Source organism: Lichenostomus cassidix, chromosome 5 (assembly GCF_008360975.1).
Source record: "Lichenostomus cassidix isolate B80296 chromosome 5, HeHo_3.0, whole genome shotgun sequence".
NCBI lineage: Eukaryota > Metazoa > Chordata > Aves > Passeriformes > Meliphagidae > Lichenostomus > Lichenostomus cassidix.
This window is the reverse complement of record NC_139486.1, coordinates 3,182,061-3,195,425: the sequence shown is the minus strand read 5'-3', so window position 1 is coordinate 3,195,425 and position 13,365 is coordinate 3,182,061. Positions and strand designations below refer to the sequence as shown.

General features: G+C 53.4%; 1 protein-coding gene across 8 annotated transcripts in view; it reads right to left on the bottom strand.

Annotated features, from left to right (window-relative positions):
* Window positions 1-2,705: 2,705 nt before the first annotated feature.
* Window positions 2,706-13,365, bottom strand: part of SAMD4A (sterile alpha motif domain containing 4A) — a 97,913-nt gene continuing 87,253 nt past the window's right edge. For 5 of the 8 annotated variants that reach the window (XM_085060989.1, XM_085060994.1, XM_085060991.1 and 2 more), the window contains 5 exons: window positions 13,228-13,313; window positions 11,703-11,821; window positions 10,343-10,544; window positions 9,643-9,769; window positions 6,897-8,107 (listed from right to left, as the gene is read on the bottom strand). In XM_085060989.1, the coding sequence (XP_084917115.1) occupies window positions 7,914-8,107; window positions 9,643-9,769; window positions 10,343-10,544; window positions 11,703-11,821; window positions 13,228-13,313 (728 nt within the window). In that variant the 3' untranslated portion in view covers window positions 6,897-7,913. Of the gene's footprint in view, window positions 6,003-6,896; window positions 8,108-9,642; window positions 9,770-10,342; window positions 10,545-11,702; window positions 11,822-13,227; window positions 13,314-13,365 lie in introns of those variants that run through there. The other 3 variants (XM_085060993.1, XM_085060996.1, XR_014852381.1) reach the window with 2 other exon arrangements.

Below are 13,365 nucleotides of genomic sequence, written 5' to 3'. Positions count from 1 at the left end.
GATCAGCAGGGATCACTCCGATGCCGGGCTGGGGACAGGCGGTGGGAGAAGGACCCAAATGCCCCTCTGCTGCATCCCACTGCCAGGTGATGCTCTTCAGGATGGAGCTGGGTTGTCCAAAAGGAGAGCCTACCTGCCAGGATGAGGTTTTTTAAAAAAATGCTGTTATTTATAATTAGCTCCAAAATCTATTTTCTTTGGAAAAGTGGGAATTTTGGCTGAGCTGGACCATGTCTCCTCTGAGCAGGCTCGGTCAGTGGGATGTTTTCTTAGAGAAAAGAGGGAAAATCATAGAAGCACAGAATGGGTTTGGTCACAAGGGACCTTAAAGATCATTTTGTTCCACTCCCCTGCCATGGGCAGGGTCACCTTCCACTATTCCAGGCTGCTCCAAGCCCTGTCTAGCCTGGCTTTGAACACTTCTAGGGATGAGGCAGCCACAGCTTCACCGGGCAACCTCTGCCAGGGCCTCACCCCTTTCTGAGTAAAGAACTTCTTCCTTTCATTTAAAATCTCTCCTCTTTAGTTTCAAACTGTTCCCCTGGTGTTCTACTCCTCCAGGCACCAGTTCTGCCTGTGCTGGACTTTGGGTGAAGCCATGGGGCCACACAGAGCTTTATGGACATCAGGTATCCAATTTGATCCCATGCCAGGACCACCCAGCCCTGCCACTTCCAGCATCCCACACGAGTGATGCCACAGCCCCAGGGTGCCCATCCCAGGTGTCCCCTTTGCAGATCCCAGCTAAAAGCAGCTCCCTGGTGGTGCTAGAGGCCCTGCTCAGTGCAGTGGCCGTGCTGCTGGTGATTTGTACATGCTGGGAGGTGTTCCTGGCTGGCAGCCAGGCTAGCAGCATCACTCTGCCTCTCCAGCGCAGCTGCAGCCAGCAGACATGGGGAATTCATCATTCCTTGATCCTGAGGAGCTCTGCTGGAAAAGCCCTCTCCATCTTGCATAAAAACCTCCCTGCAGAGGGAAATCCCTGCCTGCTGTTGCTGACAGGTTGTTCCCTGGGATGTTCCCCTTGCTGTTAAATATGAGGAATTTGTAACCCAAACCAGCAGTCAGAGTCAGGTAGAAGGGACTGAAACATCCCCTTGGAGGGGGAACTTGCCTGGCTCCAGGGCTGGGGCTGCTTCTCCATCACCCTTTGGAATAGGCAGACATGGAATTAAAGATCATGTTAACAAACCTGAGGTTATTTAGCTCCTGCTGGGATCATGACAGCCCAGCAGCTGCTGGAAGTGGCCAGCAGCTACTGGCTTTGCTCCCACCTGGACATGGGCTGCAGTGTCTGTGGGGCAGGAGAAGGGGACATGATTTCCCTAGGCTGGACAGGGCTCAGGAGTGGTGTAATTCAGGTGCACTGGCTGGCAAAGCCTTTAGTATCCAGAATGGATTCATCCAGCAGCTCCCAGCAGCATGGAAATGATTTTTTTCCTCCTGCTTTTCCTTTTTTAAGCCTCTTTCCAGTTTGCCAGCCAGTAGGACCCACAGACTCTCCCTACTGTGTGGCTGCCACAGACTTTCCTTGGAGCCTTTTCAGCCCCTCCAACTACAGTTTTCCATCCCAGGTTATTTTGCCTTTTTCTTTTCATTCTCTGTTAGTGCAACAACTCTGCACTGTGAGACCCAGACAGCAGCACAGGGACCTGGAAAAGCAAACTGTTTATGGAAGGAAATGGCTTTTTTTTTTTGAGATTTAGGTTTGTCTGAGCTGTCGGGAGGCCAGTTCCTGATGAGTGCAGGGAGCTGTGGCCAGTGGGCTGGGGATGTGGATGCTCTCCCGGGCAGGGAAATTCAGGTGGGGCTGAACACCATGGCAAATATTTCCCTCCAGGGGTGGCCCTACTCAAGATGCTTGGGAGCATCCTAAATAGGAGTTTGGGGACAGTTTTGGGGTCTTGGCCTTGTCAGCATTTGGGGAGCTCACCAGGAGCCTCATCCCAGGAGAAGCAGCAGCAGAAGCTTTCAAACAACCTGCAGAAACCCTGTGTTTCCAAGTTCATGGGACACCTGAGCCACCCCCGTGCCTGTGGAGGGACAGCAAGAAGGGTCCAGGACAGCCAGAAGGTCTCTGGAGGTCATCCCATGAGTGCAGGAATGGCCAGGCTGAGGAGGCAGAGCTTGGACTGGCTGGGAAGAGCCTGCAGAGCTGGGCTTGGTCAGCCTGGAGGTGTGGAGGCTCAGTCTGAGAAAATATGGGAAAACCTGTCCTGCCCTTGGCACTTCCCACAGCAGAATATCCACAGGAAGTGGCAGTGCCAGCTCTGAATGTCCTTCCCTGCTCACTCCAGCCTGAGGAGGATGTGAAATGTGCAGGTTTCAAGCCCAGAATGAACCCAACTTTAAAATACCACCCCAAAAATCTCCACGCACACGCTGAGGCTCCTCCGTGTGCCTCTGCAGCCTCCAAGCTGCTGCAGCCCCAATTCTTCTGATTTCAAAGGAAAATCCTGTATCCAAACAGCTCCTGGGGCGTGGGCATCCCAAAGGGACAGCCAAGCAGCTGTGTGGGGAATGCCAGGGATTTGGAAGCTCTGCCATGGGCTTTTTATAAAGATCCTCAACCCCCTGTGGCACTGCACAGCTCCTCCCCTCTCGCCCACGGGACGAACATCTATTGAATTCCAGGTTTTTTTTGTGCTGAGGAGTCCGAAGCCGCCTGCCAGAAAGGGGATAAATAAGGAGGCGCCACACCCCAGTGTTACAAAACCTTGTATTAATCATCTCCCTTCACTTTCAATATAGCGTGGATATGAAATATAGCCATGGTTCCTAGTTACATGGGAGGAAATGAGTAATAAATACATCGGAGCAAGTGGAAATCACAAGGGTGTTTCACTGGGAACAACATTGGAAAACTGTACACTTGCAAAGACCGGCATCTCCAAACATTAGTATTTCTTTATATCGGGAAGCTTTTACATGTAACAAACATGCTATTGCCATATATGACCAAAAAAGGAAATTAAAATTTAAAAAATAGGCATTGCTCGGCAACATTAACTAGGCAAAAATAGTTCTTTTGTGCACTAACTTTGTACAGAAAAACCAGGACATAAGGCATGCATGGACAAGGAGAGGCTGCCCGGGAACGGCATGCAACAGAAGAGAGGTCAAAGCTCTTTAAAGTCAGCTTACAATAGGCATAAATACATCAGGGTTATATATATTAATAAGGGAGGAAGTATTCTGTTTAACATTATTAACATTCCCGTTTTTTTAATGTATTTTCCTTTTTTTTTTTTTTTTTTGTTTTGATTTTCTTCCTATTCCTCCCAGAGGAATACACATTCACCTTTAAGTAAAGATAAAGGAATACAAAAAATAAAACTCACTTTTGCAAACTCTGATGACTCGTATAAAATCAACTTTAGTGTTAATATCGTCGCTGTGTGCAAATTATAGACGTCTGCGGGACCCACTTTCCATCAGGCACATTCCGAAAGCCAAACCTGGGGCGCAACCCCGACGTGGAGAAAACAACAGAAATCATCGCCCTAAGTGCTGACCCAACCCGGCGCGGCTCAGCCACAGCTTTGGGGTTTTTCACCCCAAAATCCTCCGAGGGGTTTGGCTGAGCTGAGAAAGAGCAGAGCAGAGCTCAGCGCGGCTCGGGGCTCATCCCTGGCGAGGAGGGCGACTCGGGAAGGGACAGCGCTGGTGTCGCCGTGCTGTCGCGGCCGCGGGGAGCATCCGCCGGGCCCAAGGGCACTTGGGGTCCCCCGGCCGGGGACAGCCCAGGGGGAAAGCACCAGGAAAAGGTCCCCGGCGGCACGGGGGAGTCGCCCGCCCAGGACCCCGCGGCGGCGACATCGAGGGGACAGCGAGGGGACAGTTGCGGTGGGGCGAGCGGGATACAAAAAGAAAGGCACTGCCGCTTTATTATTGAGTATTTGACTTCACAGCCTCACTCATGCAACTGTTGGGGGTGGGGTTTGGGGGTTTTTTTGTTTTCTTTTTTTTATTATTATTTCTATAAATAATTTTTATTTCTTATAGGATTCAAGCTTTTTTTTTTTTTTTTCCTTTTAAGCTTCTTTCCCTGGAGCTCTGCTGCACCGGCAGCCAGAGCCAGGCAGCACTTCCCGAACGCTACCGAAGCCACTTTTTTGTTGTTTTTACTCGAAAAACGAAACAAGAAACAGCAAACACAACTAAGTCGTTATTGACCTCTACACTGTCAATGGAAAATAAGCTTTTCTTTTCTTTTTTTTAACAACAAAAGGAAAAAAAAAACAATTGAATTATTTGGTGGTTGTTAATAACAGACATTATCATGGTTCCCAGCCATAGCAAGTTAATAGGTAAAATATCCAAAATAATCTCTCTGAACAATCAGAAAACCTCCGTGTCCATAGTCAGCGAAGGAATAAATAGAATTTCAGCTCTGTAAATACACTGGAGTCTCCCCGAGGGAGGCTCCTGCTACAGCTGTTCTGCTCACAGCTCACAAGCTGGGGGTGCTCGGGGGTGACCCAGGTCCCCAGCGCCCACCCCGCTTCACCTTCACCTCCTCACACCTCTTCCCAACCTCCCTGGCCTTCAGGTTTTCCCTCCTCCACCCTCCCCACATCCCCACCTCAACCTCCTGTGTGCCGGGAAGCAGGACACCAAGGAACAGCAAACATAAAACATTGCATTTGGCACTTGGGTTTTTGTATATATATATTTTTTTTTTTAGAAAAACAACTTAACAATGCTGCGTGACAAAAGGGTTCACACATCTCCCAGCCCTGCCCATGCTCCAGCTCCACCTCAGCGCTGCTCCCTCTGATCCCAGCACACGATGCTGCCTGACAGTCCTCGAAGCCCATTCTGGGAATGTTGCTGCAACCCATCACCTCCCTTCATTAATTGATTTTACATTGGTTATTTTCCATCAGAGGACTCGGAGCAGCATTGGGACCGGCGGGAGCATCGCTGCAGGTCTGAGCAGCACTGGGTTGCATTTATGGATTTAACACCAAATTTAGCTCTTGTTATAAAAAGCAGTGGTGGGTAAGGGGCAGCCCAGCCACTGCCATCCCCACCTCCTGCCTGGCACAGGGTTAATGCCAAGAAAACAGGGCTGAGGAGCTGCATTTTGGTGCCCCTCATTGCTTGGGGCTCCTTCATTCGTCACTTGCCATGCTGGAAAAGCCCCTTAGGGCTGGATTTGGGCGGCCTGGGCCAGATGTGTGGAGCCAGGATGCAGCAGCTTCCCGGGACCTATGCAGGCAAGAGACATGGAAACTCTCCCAGAGTCCCCCAGTTCCCAAATTTCCCCCAGGACCCTCCTCTGGGCGAGATGCCCCCACTCCATCCTGCATCCTGATCCAGCTGGGTACAGGGATGGCACCTGCCGACCCTCTGCTGCCCTGAGCACAACGCTGCCTCCACACTGTGCATCTCCTGGCTACACTGACAGGAAATTTTGGGGTTATTTTATTATTTCTGTTTCAATCCGGGCTCGCCGGGTCAGTCTGTGCCCAAACACGGCGAGATCCGAGACACGGAGCCCTGAGGCCTCTGGCAGGCCAGGCAAATCCTCCCCAAAGGGTTTTTGGTCACACACCCCCACGAGGTGTTCCGTGCTCCTTGGTATCCTCCTCCAGGAACAGGGTTTGCCCACGGTGCTCTGGAGAACCCTCTGTTGTCAGCACTCTCCTCCTCCTCGTCCCCCCAACCTCCCCATGCTGCTCCATCATCGTCGCTGAGTTTTGGGTTTTTTTTGCCATCTTTTTCCCCCCCTAGCATGGATGTAATAAATGACAACACAAATTCCAAGTCTAATGATATGTTCACAAGGACAATCTACACATTCACAAAATTAAAAGAGGAGAGAGAGACAGAGAGAGAGAGAGAGAGAGAGAGGAGAGGAGAGAGGAGAAAGGATGCAAGCTATCGCTGAGGCTCCCTCAAGCCCCGACCTCGCCGCTGGACCCGCAGCAGTTGTTGTCCCGGCCAGCGTCCCCATGGCGACGCCTTCTAGATCGTGGAGGTTCTGTCGACACCATCTGCAAGCGGGAAGGGAGAGTTAGGAGCAGCCCCAGTGAGCACTGGTACCCCCCAAGCTGGGGATTTGGGGGATGGAACCCCAGAGCACCCCCAACCCGCATCCCCTACAGCGGGGTGGTGTTGAGACAACCTCCTCCCACTGCCTCCCATCTCCCCAAGGGGTGCAGAAATGGTTTTAGGATGTCAGTGCTCTGCTGGTCCCACTGTGCCACCGATTGTCCCCACCCCACAGCAGCTCCCACGAGTTGCTGTCCTAACACAGCTCCAGCCCTTCTGCCACAACCCCACAAGGACTTTTCCAGGAGCAGAGTGGGTTTCTAGGCAGCCTGGACTCGTCACAAGGTAGATGACAGTCTGGGACTCTCCTACAGTGGGACAAGTCCATGTGTCCCTATCGCCAGGGGACAGAACAGAGCTGGTCCCAGGGCTGCCTTGCCCCCAGTTCACCCAGCCCTGCAACACCTGCACCATAGAGGATGGAAAATTTTCCTCCATCTGAGGATCACGGAAGGAGAAGAAGCCCCAGGAGTCCTTTCTGTCCCAGAGAGTCCTTTCTGTCCAGAGCCCCTGTTCCCAGTGACAGCAGGAATGCATCCAGCCACAACCCAACCCCAGGGGCGAGGGGTCCATGACCCACCCCACAGCCTCACAACTGACCCTGGTACGAGCAGCCCCCTGTGACCACCCCCCAGGGCCAGAAATCAGCACCCAAAACCACTTCCAACCCTCCAGCCCTGAGCCCACCCCCATCCCCCATCCCAAACCCATCCCCAGGATGGAGAGTGGCAGGAGGCAGCTCCTGGAGTGGCTCCAGGACAGAGCACTCCGTTACCACTTGGGGCACCACAGCCACCTCCCTCCTTGACACTAAAAACAAACAGGTTTGTTACGCCTTTTTTTTTTTTTTCTCCCCCGAAAGGTTTATTTTTTTAAGAGCTATTTATAGCACGACCGGTTTGGAGAGGCTCGGGGAATGCGACCTGGAAAAAATAACTTGGAGGAACAGTACCCTGCAGAGGAACAAGACAGCTAAGCCTCGGCTGGGCACACGCCGGAGAAACGCTTCGGGTGACAGAAGTGTCCTTGTTTTCCCAGCCAGGGATGCTGCCAGGGCCCTGCTGCTTCTCACAGTCCTTGTTCTCGTGTTCCTCTCCCCGGGAAGGGCTGTTGCATCCGCAGGGAGCCCGGTGGCACTTGTCCTCCCCGAGGGCTCCTGTTCCTCAACCATCCGTCACAGTCCAGGATTGCCGGAGCGAGACCCGAGCTGGTCATTCGGGAATCCGGGCGCTGCCGGTGGCCGTGCTCCTCCCATCCCTGGGGGTCATCCCTTGTGCTTGGGGGTCCAGTGCATCGCCAAGGGACACTGGGAGCTTCTGGTGACAGTGCTTTGTGCTGCACCAGGCTCTCCATCATGCTGCTGCTGCTGTTGCTGCTGCCTTTTCCATCTTTCCTGCTTGTTTTTGCCCCGGTCCTCTTCCCTCCCCGTGCCCATTATCTGCTGGCACCCCCGGCTGTGTGTGGACTGCTGGCACCAGGGCACAGCGGCCAGCACAGCCCCTGGCACAGCCCCTGGCACAGCACCCAGCAGGGATTTAGCCCCGAGCTGCGGGGCACCCCCAGCCAAACGAGGGATCCGGTGGCGGAAGGGTAGAACACTCCAAAGCCTGTGACCCATCCAAGCGCACCGGTGGCAGGGGCTTTATCGAGAGCTAACGAGAGTAGCGAGCTAACACTAATTATCATTAGCAAGCTGACGAGTAGCTAATTAGCACGGACTCCACTAGTGCTGGTGCGATCCCTGCGTTCGGCTTTACCCCCTGCCCGGCCACCTCGCCGAGAGAAGCCGATATTCCCATCTGAACACCCCCGGGAGCATCCCCGGGAGCATCCCTGCATCCAGCCCCGCTCTCTCACAGCCACAGCCTGTCCCAGCTTTTGGGGGGCGCGGGGCAGGTGCTGGGGGGCTCAGCAGAGGCGGCGTGGACGTGCTGGAAGAGCCCGAGGAGGAGGGAATGCTCACCGCTGAGTGCGTGCTCCGTCATGCTCAGGCACAGGGACTCCAGCCTGTTGTTGATGTCAGGTTCAGTCACCGGCACCTGGAACTCTGCAGGGAGAAAGGGAGTGGGAGACCCTGCTAAAGCACCTGGCAGGGACCCTGCCTGCCTGCTGTGTGGGGAAATCATCTGCAAAATGCCCCAGGAGGGTCTGACTGACTCCCACTAAAATTGTCTTCGGCAAGAGGCACTCACAAAAATAGTCATCACCCCATTATCCACAAGGGATGAATCTGAGGGGATTCAGGTGCTGATTAGAGATGTGGGGGGGCAGCTGGAGTGAGAGCAGGACCCCCAGTCAGGGAGGGGGCAGCCTCCTGGGGATGGATGCTGTCCGTGCAGGCAGGGCTAGTGCTTGGACATGGGATGGCAGCACAGACCACCAGAGCCACTGTCTGGCTTCTCTGGGACCAGCTTGGCTCCCACTCAGTCACCCACGTCATCCCTGCCACATCCCTGGAGAGGTGAGCACAAAAAGGGGACACACACATGAAGTTTAGAGTGTTCCAACGCCCCCATCCTTATCTAAACAGCAGCAAACTTTCTCCACTCTGCAGTAAAACCTGCAAATACAGCTTGTGCTGCTGTGCTGGACGGCATCTCCAGCTTCCCACTGGCTCACAGGAACATGGGGTGAGATCCAGGAGGGCTGAGGTCCTCCCACAGCCTGGCAAACAGTGGTTTGTGAGCCCAGCATCACATTATTGCTTATTTTTCTTGCGACTTAGTCCATGTCTTTGGCTCCCCAATCCTCCTACACCCTCATCCACCGCAGGCTGATGCGCAAAGAGAAACCCATTTATTCTCCTCCAACGCCTGAGAAATGTGCCCTTGTCCCGGTGTTTAATCAATACCCAGGAACAGCTGCTGCTCCTGCTGTACGGAACATTTGCTGCCCAAATGCTGCAGTTGAACACTGCTGGCATGTGAGGCCAGGGAGCTGCCAGCCCAAACCAGCAGGAGCGCAGGGATGAGGGTGTTTACCAGGGGGATGGATTCCCTGTCCCGAGGTGCAAATTGTTTTGTGGTGTGTTGGTAGGAAAAGGCATGCTCAAAGGCTAAGGAAGGGACACACAAACAGGCTTCCTCAGGGGCAGGATGCTCCAGGTCCAGGGTCCAAGGTCAGCAGGATCCTCCCTGAATGAGAGGATGCTCCTATATACAGGAGCATTTTGGCAGTGTTTGGGAAGGAAGCACTGACACAGCACCATTTCCCTTCACACGCACTGTGGAAAGAATTTCCCTTGAGTGCATGAAGGCAGTCCTTCCGCACCGGGGCTCCGTGTCCATCCATGAGGAAAAAGTGATGGATGAGCTGAGCTATCACCTTCCTGCCTGACAGAAGCCCCTCAGAGGCAAGTTAGGCAAGGCACCAGCATTGTGAAACATAAAGATGGCATATCCAAAATCTAAAATCCCTCCAGTGATGTCTCAGGTTAAGCCAGGAATTCAGAGATATCCCGGTGGGAGCACACCGTGCTGGCATGGGCCATGCGCCTGTTGTGAGGCTCACCAGCACAGCTCCTCCCACCTCCCCTTGTCTCACCCAGCTGTGAGAAAGTGAAAAAGCACCTCTGCTGCCTACCTGGCTGCTGAAACATCAGCATGGTCTGCGGGGACGTGTGGACCGGCAGCGAGCGCGTCCTCTGCACCGAGCTGTGGCTCCGGCTGGGCATGCTGTTACTGCCCCCGGGGTTGGCAAACCACAGGTTCTGTGGGGAAAAAAAAGTGTGGGATGCAAAGCAAAGCCCTCTGGGCCATGGGTTTATAACCACTTTGGGCTTGTAGAATCACAGGATGGTTTGGGTTGGAAGAGACATTACAGATTATCTAGTTACAACCTCCCACCATGGGCAGGGACACCTTCCACTGGACCACGTTTCTCCAGCCCTGTCCAGCCAGGCCTTGGACACTTCCAGAGATGGGAATGCCACAACTTCTCTGGGCAACCTGTGCCAGGGCCTCACCCCCTCCTCGAAGGAAGAAGTTCTTCCCAGTATCACATCTAAATCTCCCATCCCCCTTCTCCTCCCACTATTTGCCCTCATCAGAAGTCCCTCTCCCTATTTTTATAAGCCACTTTAAGGACTTTCCCTCTCTGCTGCTTGGTTTGTCCCTCTCCCTCCAGTCCCACTTCCACGTCCCACTGCACTGAGTGCAACCCAAAAGTTGCACTCCAAAACTTGAAAACTGCTTGAAGAGTAGGGAAAAAGTGATGATCCGGACAAGTTAGAGAAGGAAATGCAAAGGAAGCTTGCGGGAAGGTGCTGCAAATGCCAACCAACCTGTCTGCCTTGCTTGAGGATGGCGGGGCTGGCGGCGGGGCTGCGCTGGGGGGTGCCCAGCAGCCCTGTGGGGCCCAGCAGCCCCAGGCGGGCCGTGGGGAGGTTGCGGGAGGGGATCTGGAACTGGCGGGGGTTCCTCCGGCCCAGCCCTGCCCCCGCCGATCCGGCTGTCGGCAGGGAGTTCGACTGGCCAAAGCCTCGGCTGCAGAGAGAGAGAGCTGAGGGTGAGACACTGACCACTGCCAGGGGACAGTGCTGGGGTTCAGGGGGTCCCAACCCTCCCATCCCACCGAGGGTGGTCCCTCCATCCTGCACAGGCAGGGGGAAGGAGGAAGTCTGGGTGTGCAGCATCCTCTATTCTTCCCGTCTGCCAGTCACCCTCCCACTGTTCTGCAGTTCTCAGATCCACATTCGTTTTCTTTAAAGTTTGTTTTACTCCTGGAAAATGGGCCTGTTCTTAAATACAAGCTAAAATAACTCAGGTAATGGCCCCAGGCACCTGCTTTCTTTGAGATCTCTCCACTGGAGTGGATTCTCCAGTGTCTATTAAAAGTTCAGCTTATGCTTTTGGGTTTTTCTTCTCCCCTGCCAGGAGGTTCATTTTCACAAACATGGTCCCCTCTGAGACTTCTCAAGTTCTGTAAAATTTGGTTCGAACAACCTAACAAATCCAAGATCTATTAGGGAGGGCTGAGCTAAAGGTGCTTTCCCGAAATCTCATCCTGCAATTTCCTATACTCCCAGTTATCTCTAGAACAATTTCTTTTTTCGGGAATAAAGAACTTGCAACAAACCAGGCTTTGCAGAATGAAACAAAGGGCTGATGTTTTTGTTAAAAGTAATTTAAAAATATCTCTTGGCACAAACCCTACGCTTTCTAGAATCACCCAAAATTCAGCATCACCTTGAAAGAGAGCAAACATGGTGTTCCCAGCACAGCCCTGCCTGGCTCTCTGACTGCAACTCTGGCTCTGCACCTTCTGAAGGCTTCCAGCCTTTTTTTTTGCCACTTGACAGCTTTTTGAGGAAACTCCAGTGCTGATACCATCATCAAAGGGCAGCAGGGAAAGAGCCTAGTGCTGGGGATATGCTGCACAGCTAGCAAGTGCCAGGTTTGGAGCCAGGGAGACAGGGTGGGATCGGTGGGGAAGGTGGTGACCACAAACACAATGACACTAACTGCTGTGTTCCCTTCCCAGCCACAGCCTGGGAGTTCAGTGCTGAAGCTTTTCCAACCCTCCTCCATCCCTAAACGTGGCTCTGAACCCAGCAGAACCCATCCCTCCCTCTGGAGTTCCCACTTGGAGTGCCCTTGCTCTGGCCTCTGCATCCACCCCTCCCCTCCCGAAATCCTGCATACCTCCTCTGCTGCCGGTAACCTGACAGCTCCAGGAGGGATTTCCGAGGGAAAGACCGAAAGAGCTTCTGCACCTGCTGTTTCCATGACAGCAGCCGCTTCTTCTGGATCTCTGTAAACGCCTGCCCCCCAAAAAAAGAGAGAAAAATAGGAAATGTATGAATACTCTTCTGGACAAAGTGAGCAGGGATGTGCATGGAGGGGTGTGGGTAAAGAAAAGCAGCTGGAGCAGGTGATGGGGTAAGTTGAGCCCCCTCAGTAAGTCCAGGGGGAAACTGGTCTTCAGGATTTACTCATCTCAGGTGGAGAAAACACTCTGGCAGCATTCCCTGTGTCCCAGGGTGACACCCCAGCTCTGCCCTGAGGCTGCCAACTCCTTTTGGCAGAGGTGGGTCACGACGGGTGGTGACACTTGTCACCTGGATGTGGCTCTAGAAAAGCTGCCAGGATGAGCAAAGCTGGGATTTGGAAAGCTGAGCTGCCCTGTGGCATCCTGCATCCTATCCCCCTTCCCGGGGCTGGGCAGAGCTTGGCTGTGATCCTGGCACCAACAGGCTCTGCAGGAGGTCACCCGGGGTGAGTCTGTCACCCACCCAGGCTCCCTGCAAAGGTCACCCCAGCAGGGGACAGAGCTGCTCCCAGAGCTCCAGGCAGGAGGTGTGGGTGACAGGGACACCCACGTGCCACCACTGCTAACTTTAGACACCCAAGGTCTCTGTTGGAGAGGAGCAGAAGTCTCCAGAGAACAATCTGGAGGCTAATTAGTGCCTGACTTGATTGCTCTGAACCACCCTCCAGAGGAGATGCTCTCTCCTGGCACTGATTACGCTGGATCCAATGCAGAGGGTGGTCCTGGGACAGGGGCTGGCTCTGGTGGGAAAAGTGCAGGCACTTTGGGAGAAGTTCCATGTCCTCCTTGGCTTTGCTCTCTGGCCCCAGGCCTCAGCTTACACTTCTGCTCCCTGATCCCTGCCATATGGGCAGGTGATGGAAGCAGCTTGTTCTTCCAGGTACAGCCAGTGTGGGTAGGAGACACTGCAGGACACCAGCCATCCCTCTCTGCCACTGGGCAGGAGCGTGCCAAAGTCCTGTGGCACAGCCTGGGCCATCCCAAGCCATCAGGAAGCAGGAGCAGGAACAGATGTAAAATCCCTGTTGCAAAATCCCAAAACCACGTGGTGCAAAATGGGAGGAGGCAACGCCAAGGGATCTCCGGGTCTGTCTGATGGAAACTGCCTGCACGTTCATCCCGGGATTCTTTCTTTCATCCAGCTGCTGATGGGACTGTCACAAGCCAGATGAATTTCCCAGCTCCAGGCATTGGCAATTAAACCAGCGTGGGGGGAAGCAACATTTCCATGCACCACGTTGGAGCTACTGCCCGCTCCAAGCCTGTTCTGTCAGAATTACTATTAATACCCCCCAAAAATATTTGTGTTAGAAACCGAAAGGTTTACATAAACAGACACTTTGGAAACAGTTTCCAAGTGATGAGAACAACAGCTTTAGATGATCCGACATGACTCACCTCGTGGATTAGACATTTGTCTATGAGCTGTAAATAGGAACTTATATTCTCTTCATCGGGTCGGGAAACTAGAAGTTGTGTGCAGACTGGGAAAAAAAAAAAAGAAGAGAAGGGAAATGAGGATAGGGACACTGAGAT